This window comes from Cavia porcellus, unplaced genomic scaffold (assembly GCF_034190915.1).
Source record: "Cavia porcellus strain 051 isolate PalLab524CR breed Dunkin Hartley unplaced genomic scaffold, mCavPor4.1 scaffold_8, whole genome shotgun sequence".
Classification (NCBI taxonomy): Eukaryota; Metazoa; Chordata; class Mammalia; order Rodentia; family Caviidae; genus Cavia; species Cavia porcellus.
In genome coordinates this window covers 40,580,691-40,593,774 of record NW_026947491.1, presented here as the reverse complement: position 1 = coordinate 40,593,774, position 13,084 = coordinate 40,580,691, and the positions used below count along the sequence as shown (strand labels likewise).

The 13,084-nt window shown below is 49.8% G+C and overlaps 1 protein-coding gene across 1 annotated transcript; it reads left to right on the top strand.

Annotated features, from left to right (window-relative positions):
- The first annotated feature begins 2,589 nt into the window (after window positions 1–2,589).
- Window positions 2,590–6,706, top strand: Ddn (dendrin). The gene is made up of 2 exons (XM_003475816.5): window positions 2,590–2,828; window positions 3,231–6,706. Exons 1-2 carry the CDS (start codon window positions 2,620–2,622, stop codon window positions 5,077–5,079), a joined length of 2,058 nt encoding a protein of 685 aa, XP_003475864.3. The 5' UTR covers window positions 2,590–2,619; the 3' UTR covers window positions 5,080–6,706.
- Window positions 6,707–13,084: the final 6,378 nt, after the last annotated feature.

The following is a 13,084-nucleotide window of genomic DNA, read 5'->3' as shown; positions in this document are numbered from 1 at the left end:
TTTAGGTCTCATGTTCCTATTTCACTATACTAGCTCATTACTTACTCTAATTCTCCTTTTTCAGCTATTCCCCACCCTAGTGCCTGCAGTTTCCCTTTTTCTCTCACTTTCTCTGCCTGGGCCACAGGAAAACATCAGTGTTAGGTCTCCAAAGAGTGGGCAGACACAGGGTCCTGTTCAGGCAGAGAGGACTCCCACCATTCTCACCTGGCCTTAGGGGAGGAAGCTTTTTTGGGGCTGGTGGCATCTGAATTTATAATCCTTTGCCTGCTGCCTTTCTTCCAGGGTAAGAAGAAGTTTAGACAGGGGTGGGGGCACAGCAGGACCATGGCCACCCCAACAGACCCATTCTCTGTGGAAACCATGTGGACACAAACAGCACAACGACACCCAGCACGCTGGGAGCTATGTTCTGGTTATCACCTCACCACTGCCTTGCAGGTCTGATGGTTTCCTAAGTGAGCCAGCAGCAGTTTGAGAGTAATATCTTGGCCCTCCCTCCTCCTCCTCATGCCTGAACCTTCTGGTGAACCTTCAGCTATACAGATGAGATTCCTACAAATGACACTTCTTGATGGGGCACAGGGAAAGCACCGAGGCACTTGTCAGAGCTGAGCTTTCACTACCTCACCCTGTAAGGATCCTGCCTCTGTGTTTACCTCTTCAGGGCTCTCACAGCACATTCCTAAAGTGGGGGAGGGGCATTTCCATTAGAGTACGTACGTGGGTGTGGGCGCATGGAAAGGACAGATGTCTCATGTCATTCCCTCATGAGGGAGGATTTGTCCAGGAGGAACCAGGGGATTAAAAAGCTGTGGGATTCCAGTGGGGTCTAGGGTGGATGGAGGCATCTTCAAGCAGAGCTACCAATGCAGCTGGTAGGTACATGGAATCAAGGGGGAAAGTGGATGGGACAGGGATGGTGGAGTTCTTTGTAAAGGTCCATGTGAGAGAGCAGCAGACTTGGGTTTTGTGCTATTTTATAGTAAGTCCTGTCCCAGCAACCCAACACTACTTCGGGCCCCTTAAAGGAAGGGTCTGTACCCAAAGGATTCCATGCACCTGTCTCCCAGTTAGTTGCAAAATCTGAGGATGGAACTGAGAGAAAAACAAGGGAGGAATTTGGGAGCTCACAGGCTTCTAATTTTACCTACCCCTCTGAGGGGAGGCAAATTGTCCCTTCTTCCTGAGGAACCATTATCATACTCTCTCCCTGTACCCCTCCCTTCCACTGGAGCTGCTCCCATGGTTGCCAGGCATGGTTGCTAAGTCTCTGCATGGAAGGGTTGGCGTGGGTTGTGCTGCCTCTAACATTACCATGGTGAATCAGGGGACACCTGGTATAGCTTAGGGGGAGGGATCTTGTGGATATAAGCAACTCCCCCCCACCCACCCAAGGACAGGATGAACCCAAAAGGTGAGCTTCATACAGGGGCTGAGTGAAGCTCTCCAGTGGGCGATGGCTGCCTGAGCTGGGAGGGGGCTCCCTAGGCATTTTGGTGGTGAGGGGGAGCCCTACACTGGGAAATTGAGAGCACTTTTATCTACAGTTGCTAGGGGATTCAGTTTGCCAAGGGAGTACATCACTCCTCCATCCCCCTCTGTAAGGGTGCAAGTGCATAAGCACTCAATTCTGTTCTCCATAAGGCTGAGCAGAGCTGTGTGGGCACAGAACAGTATAACCCCCAAATCCTGGCTTCTGGATTGGGGGAGAGCCTGCTGTTTGTGTGTGTGTGTGGGGGGTGGTATTCCATGTGTGCCCAAGGACAAATACCTAGAATGAGAGTGATGGAGCAGCTTAGGTGGCCCAAACAGACCTCTGTCCATCAGCCCTGTGCTGCAGTATTTCAAAGGTGAGTTAAAGGTGGAAGGGTCACTCTGAGCTTGGGGGAGCTGCTCTCCCCCAGAGTCTAACAAAAGCTTCCTCAAAACCACCGCCTCCTCTCCACTGCTTGGGAGCTGGTTACTCAGCTGTCTCTGCACCCGAATGCCACTGCCGCTAAAAATAACCCCCCCAAGCCCTGGACCAGCCCCTCCTGCGCCCCAACCCCATGGAAACCAGCAAAGAGGTGCAGTCAAAGACCTTGAGTTCCATTTTTCACCACTCCCTCCCCGTTGGGAAAACAAGTCTGAGGCAGGAAGTTAGGGGTACAGCCCTAGTGGACAAGCAGCTGAAAAGCAGGAGATAAAGAGTTAAAAAACGGCAGGAAGGTTGAAGAAATGGGGGCAAAGGAGGGGAGCACTGTCAGCCTGGCAAGACTCCGAAGTCCCTCCCCCGCCCATTCGTGCGGGTCCCACCAAGCTTGGGGGACAAGAGCGATAGGAAACGGTGTCCAATCCCAAGCCCCAGGGGGCGGCCGTGCTCATGGGGGAGGTAGCGCTGAGCAGTCCACGCAGTGTCACATGCATGCGCGCACGCGCGCGCACACACACACACACATACACACACATACACACACATACACGCACACACGCACATAGAGGCACACACGTGTGCCTGGGTATATATAGTTCCCAGTCCCCGGGCCCGCCGCTCTGCAGTGGGCGCCGGCTGCCGGAGCTGGGAGGGGGCTCCCGGGGCGGGTGGGAGGGTGGGGGGCCGGGGTGGGGTGGGGCAGGATGCTGGATGGCCCGGTATTCTCCGAGGGGCCCGATAGCCCCCAGGAGCTCCAAGAAGAGGAGTCTGGCAGCTGCCTCTGGGTGCAGAAGTCCAAGCTGTTAGTGATCGAAGTGAAGACTATTTCCTGTCATTATAGTCGCCGAGCTCCTCCTCGACAGCCCATGGACTTCCAAGCCAGCCACTGGGCCCCCGGGTCCCAGAGCCGCACGTGAGTGCAGGGGTGAGGGGAAGTAATGAGTGGGTTGGGGAGCGGGGTCCAGACCTCCCTGCAGGCATTAGCAAACACTGCTAGTTCCCCTTCTCTTTCCCGCGCCTGCCTTCCCCACCGCTCCAGGGCTGGGGCCTGACTCATACAACCTTGTTCAGAGGGATAGGAGTGGGTGTGAGAAAGGGCAAGGGGTGAGATGGGGCAGGCGCTCTTAACGTGTGCATGGCGAGATGGGGAGAAGCCCCACTTCGACTCCACCCCTGACACAGACACACGTGCACACGCACACACACATGCCCCTTCACAGGGGAGACCTAAGTGCTCTCTAGTGCTCCCAGCTCCCCGGACGTCGGCCCCTTTCCCCCACAAACTGCTCACCTGGGTTCCTGCTCATTGTCCCAGGTGTAGGCCGCGCCCGGGATCCCCTGAGCCGCCACCCCGCCGGCCCTGGGCCTCCAGGGTGCTGCAGGAGGCCACCAACTGGCGGGCGGGGCCCCCGGCCGAGGTCCGAGCCCGGGAGCAAGAGAAAAGGAAAGCAGCGTCGCAGGAGCGGGAGGCCAAGGAGACAGAGCGAAAAAGGCGCAAGGCTGGCGGGCCCCGACGGAGCCCCCTGGGCCAGTCCCGCCAGGAACCCCGGAACGCCCTTCGGGCGGCCCACCCTGCCGGCCTCTCAGCGCCCCCTCGGCCCGAGCGCTTCGGGCAGGTGGGGAGAGCGCCCCGTCCACCCGCGCAACCGCAGAGCGACCCAGGGGCGGTGTGGGCCGGGTCCTGGGCAGGTCGCAGACCAGGGCCCCCCAGCTACGAGGCTCACCTGCTGCTCAGAGGCGCTGCAGGCACTGCCCCGCGACGCCGCTGGGACCGGCCGCCACCCTACGTGGCTCCACCTTCTTATGAAGGTCCCCACAGGACCTTGGGGACGAAGCGAGGTCCCGAGCGTTCCCAGGGGCCCACCTCCTCTGCCCCAGCTCCTACCCCAGCCAGGACAGAGGGAGGGCGCGCTAAGAAGAGGCTGGATCCTCGAATCTACCGGGACGTCCTTGGTGCTTGGGGTCTTCGACAGGGGCGGGGCCTCTTAGGGGGATCACCAGGCTGTGCAGCGGCCAAACCGAGACTGGAGTTTAGCAAGGGGGGCGCGGAGAAGAGTCCGGGCCTAGCTACTGCTGCCCTCAACAGTGGCAGCGACAGTCATTTCCAAGCCGACGTTCCTAGTAGCCCGGGCACGGAAATAGCTCTTGCGGGGCCTGTACCTGCGACCACCAGTCCCCCGCGTACTGCCCCCAGGTTCAGGCACCAACTCCAGGGCTCAAGAGAAGGGAAAGAAGGAAGGGAACGTATCTGGCTCCCCAAGTGCTGGATTCCTTCCCCTAAAAAGCAGCCGCCAAGGCATAGCCAGACGCTCCCCAGACCTTGGGCTCCAGGAGGCACAGGATGGAGAGAATCCCTGGGTCAGAGAGAGGGTGTAGGGCCGGAGGCCCTGGAAGATTGGAAGGAGACCCGCCGTCCCCATACCCTGCCCCGCAGCTCGCGGGGCCTGGCTCGCGGAGAAGGCGTCTTTGTCATTGACGCCACGTGCGTGGTGATACGGTCCCAGTATGTTCCGACTCCGCGAACCCAGCAGGTGCAGCTTTTGCCCTCTGGGGAGTCGCGTGTCGTGGGCGACGGCCCCAGGCAACCCAACGGCAGCAAGGAGGAGGGCGAGAGAGCCTCAGTCTTTTCCTCCGCCTGCCAGAAGCTGCTGTTGAGCAGTCGCGTTTTGCACCAGCCCAGTGGGGAGCCCAGGTGCGAGGCCGAGGGCGGGAAGGCGGAGGACTCCTCACCGGAGGAGCGCGCGGCCCGCACCTTGGGACTCTCGGCCGGCGAAGTCCATGTGCCGTGCGCCGCCGCGCAGCCAGCGAGCCCTGAGCACGCAGCCTCAGGCGCGGCGGCCCCGGCGGACGCGGGCAGCGTGAGGGGCTCGAAAGTGACGGCTGCCCCGCGGCGCGCGGGAGGGGGCTGGGCACGGACTCCCGGGCCCTACGCCGGAGCCCTGCGGGAAGCCGTGTCCCGCATCCGCCGCCACACCGCCCCAGACTCAGACTCAGACGAAGGTGAGGAGGAGCTCAGTGTCCACAGCGGCTCCTCTGATGGAAGCGACACAGAAGCCCCGGGCGCCTCCTGGTGGAGTGAGCGGACCCCGCCCGAGACTGGCGGCACCTCGCCTGGAGAAGGCGGGAAGACAGCAGAGTTGAAGGCAGTATCCGGGAGACTCTAGATGCCATCAGCCAACCTGAACAGGCCCTCTTCCCCACGAGGGATACCAATGGGACCCCACAGGGACATAGGAAGAGGTAGTGAGAGACCCCTTCCTGTGTCTGTGTCTCCTGACGACTCATCTGCCCTTGGACCCACGGTCCCCATTCTTCCCCACACAGTTCCTTTTCCTTGTTCCCCTACCTATTGTTGTTCCTATGAATAGAAATGAAAGGGAGCATATGTCTGGTTTTGTTTCAGGAGGGGTGTGGGTGAGCAGTAGATTGAATGCCTGCTGCCTTCAGGAAACAGGGTAAGGTCTTCAGCATGGACTGCTGCATAGGTGTCCAGAGATGCCTGGCCAGGATCAGGCAAGAGGGCAGAGGCAGGGCAGGGCCGGGCCTGTGGGCACAAGGGACAAAGTGATGGAGAGGCTTTGGACCTAGTGACAGACTGACCAAGTGACAGAGGGCTTCTTGGCAGAGGCTGAATGGAATGGGTCTAAAGCAATCAGCAAAAGCAGGAAGAGGGCTCACCTTCAGGTCACAAGTCTGGAATATCAATTCTGCCACTGACTCAGTGGTTGGCCTTAGACCGGTCACTTCCCCTCTCTAGGCTTCCAGGGTTTCTGGTATGCTGTATGAGGGGTTCTCTGGTCCACCCTTCCATCCTTGGAGTTTGGGATCTTTGGGAAGGGCTCTGTCTAATCCTGTTTTCATCAAGCCATAAAGAAAGTTGGGAATCCGTGAAAAGAATCTGAGGATTTCGTGACCTCCTTGTCATCTGCATCTATTCTCAATTCAGCAGACTGCAGAAGAGCTGAGTGGGCAAAAGGCTCTTACCCCTGTCTCCAAGGTTTAGGTGAGGGTACCTGATGGTACCTCAACGGAGGGCAGGGTAGTGGCCCTGGCTCTGCTCCTGGCCCTGGCCTGTGGTGGTCCCAGCTGGGGAGGGAAGGCAGCCAATGAATCAGCGTGGGACCTCTCTTTAGGCCTTCCATTTCCCTTCACCCTCATATTCTCTAGTAATACTCTGGAGCGTTATTAAGATTTCCTACTCAGGTAACACCTGATAGAACCCTAAAAGTCTGCATTTCTGCCTCTTCAGAATCTTGCCCGGGGAGGAAGGAGGCTGGTTCTAAGAAACCGGGATATAGGGTGTGGTGCTCCCTGTGGCCACCGGGGGGCGCGCGCAGGTCGCAGATTTCCCAGGTTGCAGGTCCCCGAGACTCCTGTCCCAAGCTGCCTGCAAATCCGAGTCCCAGTTTCCGCGCGCCTGTCCCCCACTGTGTCGCCTCCAGCCGCGCGAGCCAGGAGCAGGGCTCCGGCCTCCTAGACTTCTGGAACGCGTAAACCCCCGCTTGTCCGCATCCACGCCTGCGGCTGGGGCGAATGCACCCTGAGATTTTTTTTTCTTCTTTTGGTCTCGGATCCTGGGCACCTCCTTCGTCTCTGCCATTTACTAGCCATATGAATTTGGCCAAATCACTTCGCCTCCCTCAGACTCAGTTTCCTCATCTGTCGAATGGGGGGTTTATAAACACCTACCTCGCAGGGTTGTTGTGAGGATTTCATGCGGTAATGTACATATAGCGCCTAGCACAGTGCCTGGCACACAGTAGGCGCCCAATAAATCTAACCTTCGCAGGCCCTGGCTCGGACCTTCTTTTAACCCCCCCCCCCCGCGCCGGCCCACACCTGGCTCCTGCATCTTCCCCGGGGCTAGGTGCTCGGTGCAGGGAGGGAGGCCACCTCTCCTCGGGAGCTTCCAGCTACCCTGCCTCCCGGCCTGCGTCCCCGCCCCCCATTCCGGGCAGGGACTGAGTCAGCCCGGGTAAATTTAGCCGCCGGCCCGGCAGGCGCGGGGGCTTCGCCAGACTCAGTCGCCCGACCTGGCCTCGCCTCTGTCCCGCGCCCACCAGGGCCGCAGCCCAGTTCCCTAGGCGCTCAGGGCCCGGGCCCCCTCTCGAACCGCTCACCGTCTGGGTCTCAGGTACCTGGAGGTCAGCGGGGAGACCGAGCTCCTCTGCGCGTCCCCAAGCGGAGGGTGAACGCGGCGCTGTGCTGTCTCGGGCAGGATCCCAGCAGGCGCCCAAGGCCAGGACGAGGAGCCTCACCACAGGCTGGGCGTGCAGGTTCGCTGATCCCGGGCAAAAGGAGGGCCGGACGCGTCAGTAAGAGGCTCGGGAAGGGTTTATCAGGCAGAAATTACAAGGTGCATCCTCAAGAAATAGAGCGCGAGCCCTCAGAGAGGCGCTCTTGACCTGTAAGGGATAGCTGCAGCAGCAGCCCGCCACCAGGGGCTGCGGAGTTTGGAGCCCCTTTCTGTATGGATCCTGGCTTGTTACTTAACATCTCTCTCTTTCTCTCTTTGAGAATATATATATATATATATACTTTCCTGCTAGGTGTTTAAAACCAAGACCTATATCAACCAAGGTCAGTTAAGGTGCCTCAGGTTTGGGCTATTTTGGGGTCCTGTGTAGAGGCCTTACCTCCTCCGGTTTTTCCCTCTACCATCTGTGTCATTTGTCAGGTTGGTTCACAGTCTTTGCTAGACCACGTGGCTTCCCTTGCAAGCATAGGGACAGTCCTCTCTCATGCCCCACTGGAGTGACCTTCCTTTTAACGCAATATACCCTGACAACTCCTGTCCCCTAGAGTCCCACAGGCTTCCTGCTTGGTCCTTTTTGAGGAAGAGTCTTGCTATGTAGTTCAGGATTGCCTTGAATTCAATGTGTAGCCCAGGCTGGCCTCGAATTCTTGCTTCAGCCTCCCAGAGTGCTAGGATTAAGGTGTGTGCTACCACACTAAGCAAAAGTATAAAGTTTTACAAGGAAAGTTTAAAATCAGGAGCAATCTGAGCATTTTAGGATAATGATTATGTTGATATTATACTAGAAACATTATTATTATTATTATTATTATTGGTGATGGTACCAAGAATTGACCTTATGACCTCCACTTGGCAGGCAGACACTTATGCCACTAAGCTAAATCCCCAGCCCTAGAAACATTATTTTATTATCTCTAAAAATGCATTAAAATTCAAATTCCCATTTTAGTATGAAATAATTTATAGCAGATTAACATCCAATTATAAAATATTAAAGTATATAAATAAATTCTCATCTAAATTTGGTACTTTTTAAAAAAATAAAGTGCACTTGTTTATAGATGTACTTTATATATGACTAATGCCCAATTTTTTTATTTTATTTTATTTGTTTTTTTTTTTTGCAGTACTGGGGATTGAACTCAAGACCTCATGCTTGCCAGGCAGGCGCTTATGCCACTGAGTTAAATCCCCAGCCCCAAATGCCCAATTTTTGTTTATTTGTTTTGTGTTTTGATTTTTGAGACCAGGTCTCATTATGTAGTTCAAACTGAGCTTGAACTCAATATGTAGCCCACGATGGCCTCAAACTTGTGGCAATCCTGATGCCTCAGCCTTCTGATGGCTGAGATCACAGGTGTGTGCCATCATACCCCTCTAATGCCCAATCTTTAGAGTGACACTACCTGACCTGTGTGTTGTTTAGGCACAACCTACTATCATTCTCAGTTTTTTTTTCTTCTTTTTCCGTTTTTATAGGTACCAGGGATCGAACTTCCGACTGCCTGCTTGCAAAGCAGGCGCTTATGCCGCTGAGCTAAATCCCCTATAACCTACTATCATAATACAATTACAAACATTACATAAACATAAGCCTGAAAGTCTTCATTATACACAGTTTTGCTTGAAGACATTGTTGTAAGGTGACCTCCTAATTTCTATATTTTAGTGAGCTCATACACTTGGGGAATGTAAATGTATTAAATATACCAAGAGGTTAGCAATAGCTGGCATCACACCTATATAGAAATCTTGCTGTTGACAGTATCATGCTTTTTAGTTCAGGCTGGCTTTGAACTGACTGGGCCAGGCTGGCCTCAAATATACAGTGATCTTCCTGCCTTGACCTCTGTAGTGCTGGAAGTACAGGTGTGCGCCACCATGTTTGGCTGAAAGCTTTTACATATATTAGCCTAGTTACCCTTAAGGTAAAATTTAGATTCCTTTAACAGGTTCCTACGGTGTAACTATACTGACAGGAATATCTTCAGACCTCGTAAATATAAGAAACAATGTTAAAGACCAAAAATAGATTTCTTACACAATATATGTGTATCTTATTTTATATAACAAAATGCTTATTTAGTGCAGTCCAATATATAGATTTCTTACACAATATATGTGTATCTTATTTTATATAATAACAAAATGCTTATTTAGTGCAGTCCAATATAGATCAAATTTTAAATAGCAGGACCAAATTTAAAGAGATGTCAAAATTTTTTTGATCATTTTACATGTTTAAGGTTTAGATACACTGTTAAAAGTGTACCAATTGGTTACTTTGTATACATTAAACAAAAGTGTGTGGTCTTAACTCTGTAAACTTTTTAACTTTAGGTGAAGCTCAAGCCCAGCATGGTAACACTTGGTAGACTGAGGCAGGAGAATTACTGCAAGTTTCAGGCTGGCCTGGGCTACATAGTGAGTTCAAGGCCAACCAGAACTACATAGCAAGATCCTGTCTCAAAAAACAAAATCAAAAAACTCAAAACAAAAATAAAGAAATGAAACAAAACATTAGGTAAATGTTAGTTGCTTTTTCTTGTTGCTGAGACAAAATACCTGACACCCAAAATTTAAGGAGAGAAGGTTTATTTAGCCCACAGTTTGTAAAGGTTTCAGTCCATGTTAGCTGGCTCCAAGGCAGGGTGGCTCATGTGGACAAGCATCAAAGGGGAGAAACAGTTCATGGAAGCTAGACGGTAGCAAAACAAACCAAGGGCCTTGACAGGGTCTTTCTGCCCCTTTTATTTTATCCAGGCTACTCAGGGCTGATACCCTCACACCTAGTGTCCTTAGCCTAGCACTGCACTGTCACACATGCTAAATTCAACCACCTCTGAAAAGCCCCACCTATGACCACATGAGGCTTTAGGGGACATCTAGATACAAGTCATAACAGTGATGCTATTTTTGACTCTGTATTTTCTTTCCCTAATATACTTTTTTCTCTACTCTCAGATATCTATATAGATATGGAGATAGTACATTACAACCTAGGATAGTAGTTATTCATTTGAACATTTATAAACTGATTCTTTTTATTTTATTTATTTTTTGGTACCAGGGATCAAATTCATGACCTCAAGCATGCCAGGCAGACGTTTGTGCTATTGAGCTAATTCCCTAACTCTATAAACTTTTTTTGTTCTTTTTGAGACAGGGACTGTTCAGACTGGCTTTGGGCTCACTTTGTAACTCAGGCTGATCTCTAACTCATAACGATTCTCCTGTCTCAGCCTTCCAGTGCTAGGATTATAGGCATGTATTACCACGCCTGGTTTATAAACAGATTATTGAAAACATTTTATTTATTTATTTGTTTAGGTACTGGGGATTGAACTCATGACCTCATGCTTGCCAGGCAGGCACTTATGCTGCTGAGCTAAATCCCCAGCCTATTTATTTATTTGTTTAGTCTTTTTGAGACAGGGATTCTCTATGCAGTTCAGGCTGGTATTGAGCTCACTTTGTAGCCCAAACTGGCTTCACACTTCCAACAATCCTCCTGCCTCAGTCTCCTAAGTGGTGGGATTACCAATTAAAAACTATTTAAACATTGGATTGTTATAAAATGTTTTCAAACCAGGTGTGGTGGCACATGGCTGTAATCCCAGCACTTGACAGGCTGAGGAAGGAGGATTGCTGGTAGATCAAGTCCAGCCTTGGCTACAAAGTGAGTTCAGGTCAGCCTGAATTGCATAGTTTCAAAAAACAAAACAAAACACCTATTAAAATACAGGGAGTTTTTGTGGTCAAAAACCTAAATATGGAAAACACAAGAAATTATCTTAATAAAATATAAAGCCTTTTTTTAGTTTTTTTGGTAAACTTAACCAACAGCATTTTAACCTGAAGAAATCATTGCTTTTTTCTCTCTCTCTCTTTCTTTTTGAGACAGGGCCTTGCTATGCAAGGGAGCTTGAGCTCCCTTTGTAATCCTGGCTGGTCTCTAACTTGCAACAATCCTCCTGCCTCAGCCTTTTGAGTGCTATGGTTACAGATGTGCCCATCACACCTGGTTTATTGCTTTAAAATATAAACTCTTTACCCTTTTAATTAAAGTCAACATAACTATATATTATAATAATTTTTAATAACTTTTGTGAGTACAGAGGCACAGTAAGACTCTGGAGAAAACCAGAGAAGCCACCTATCAGTGGAGAAAACTAAAGCAAATCCATTCCAGCAGCTGCTTTTGCAATCGCAGCGGGGAGTTTTGTTCAGTAGTTCCCTAGGCCCACGGGCCCCCACTTAGGGGAATTTTTAAAGTATTATTTTAAAATTGATGTGATGGCACATGCCTGTAATCTCAGGACTTGAGAGGCAGAGGCAGGAAAACCCACATGAGTTCAAGGCCAGTTTGAACTACAAAGCAAGACCCTGTATCCAAAACAAAAATTAATGTAAAATTATAATTTAGAAATTTAACTTTTAGTTGAGGAAGCAATCTTTTAGCTTTATATATTATTAATAATTTATGAAAACACATTTATTAGATCAAAATATATTCTTACAAACTTTAAAAAGACAATGCTTGAATTTATATTTATTATTTGCTTCAACTTTGGTTTTTTTTTTTTAATCGGTACCAGGGATTCGACCGCATGCTTGCAAGGCAGGCGCTTATGCCGCTGAGCTAAATCCCCAGCTCCCTCTTTTTTGGTTTTTTGAGATGAGTGTCTCACTGTGTAGCCCAGACTGACCTCAAAATCCTGGCAATCCTCCTGCCCAGCCTCAGCAGTGCTGGGATTACAGGTGAATACTACCATACCCTGTTTAAATTTATATTTAATTTACTGACTCAGATGTTATGAATATTTATAAGCATGAGTGTCATTTATATTTACTTATTTAACAATCACTTTAAATTACTCATGAGAACCAAAGCCATAGTTTACTTTTTTGTGTTTTTTTTTTTTTTTTTTTTTTTTTGTCTTTTTCTTTTTTTATCGGTACCGGGGATCGAACTCACGACCGCCTGCTTGCAAGGCAGGTGCTTATGCCGCTGAGCTAAATCCCTAGGCCCTTTGTGTGTCTTTTTTGAGATAGAGTTTCACTATTCATTATGCAATTTGGGCTGCCCTTGAACTCATTTTGCAGCCTAGATTGGCTTTGCATTCACAGTGATCCTCATGCCTCAGTCTCTTAAATGATGGGATTACAGTTGTGCACTACAACACCTAGGATAGTTTACATTTTTATTTTTATTTTTGATTTTCTAATACCAGAAATCAAACTCAGGACTTTGTGCTTCCAAGCAGGCACTCATTCCACTGAACTGTATCCCCAGCCCCAACGTTTTCCAAGGAGAAATTCTTAGATTATTGTACACAGAAAACAATGGACATTGCATTTGTATAACCAATTTTTAATAAATAAGTATCTCAGTTGTTTAACAGCCTGGACAAAAACATGTCACCAATTTTAAAGGCATTTTTTTTTTCCTTTGGCGCTGGAGATTGAACTCACAATTTTATGCTTACCAGGCAAGCACTTGAGCCGATGAGCTAAATCCCTGGCCCCTTTAAAGGCAGCTTACTCTTATCTTACTAAGTGATTTAAATTACTTTACTATTACATGCACTTGAGCTATTTATCAATAAATCAATTTAAAAAGAACTTTTAGAGGATAACATATACCTGAAAGTTAACACAGACATATAAATATTAACCTAAATCATATAACTTCTGTTAATAAACTTTAATGTTGTTATTTAGTGGTTTTTATCCTGTAATGTTTTAAGTTTGTTAACCTTTGAAATATCTGTACAGACTTTTTTATTTTATTATTATTATTATTATTATTTTTGTCTTTTTCTTTTTTATTGGTACCAGGGATCAAACTCACGACTGCCTGCTTGCAAGGCAGGTGCTTATGCCGCTGAGCTAAATCCCCAGCCCTGTAC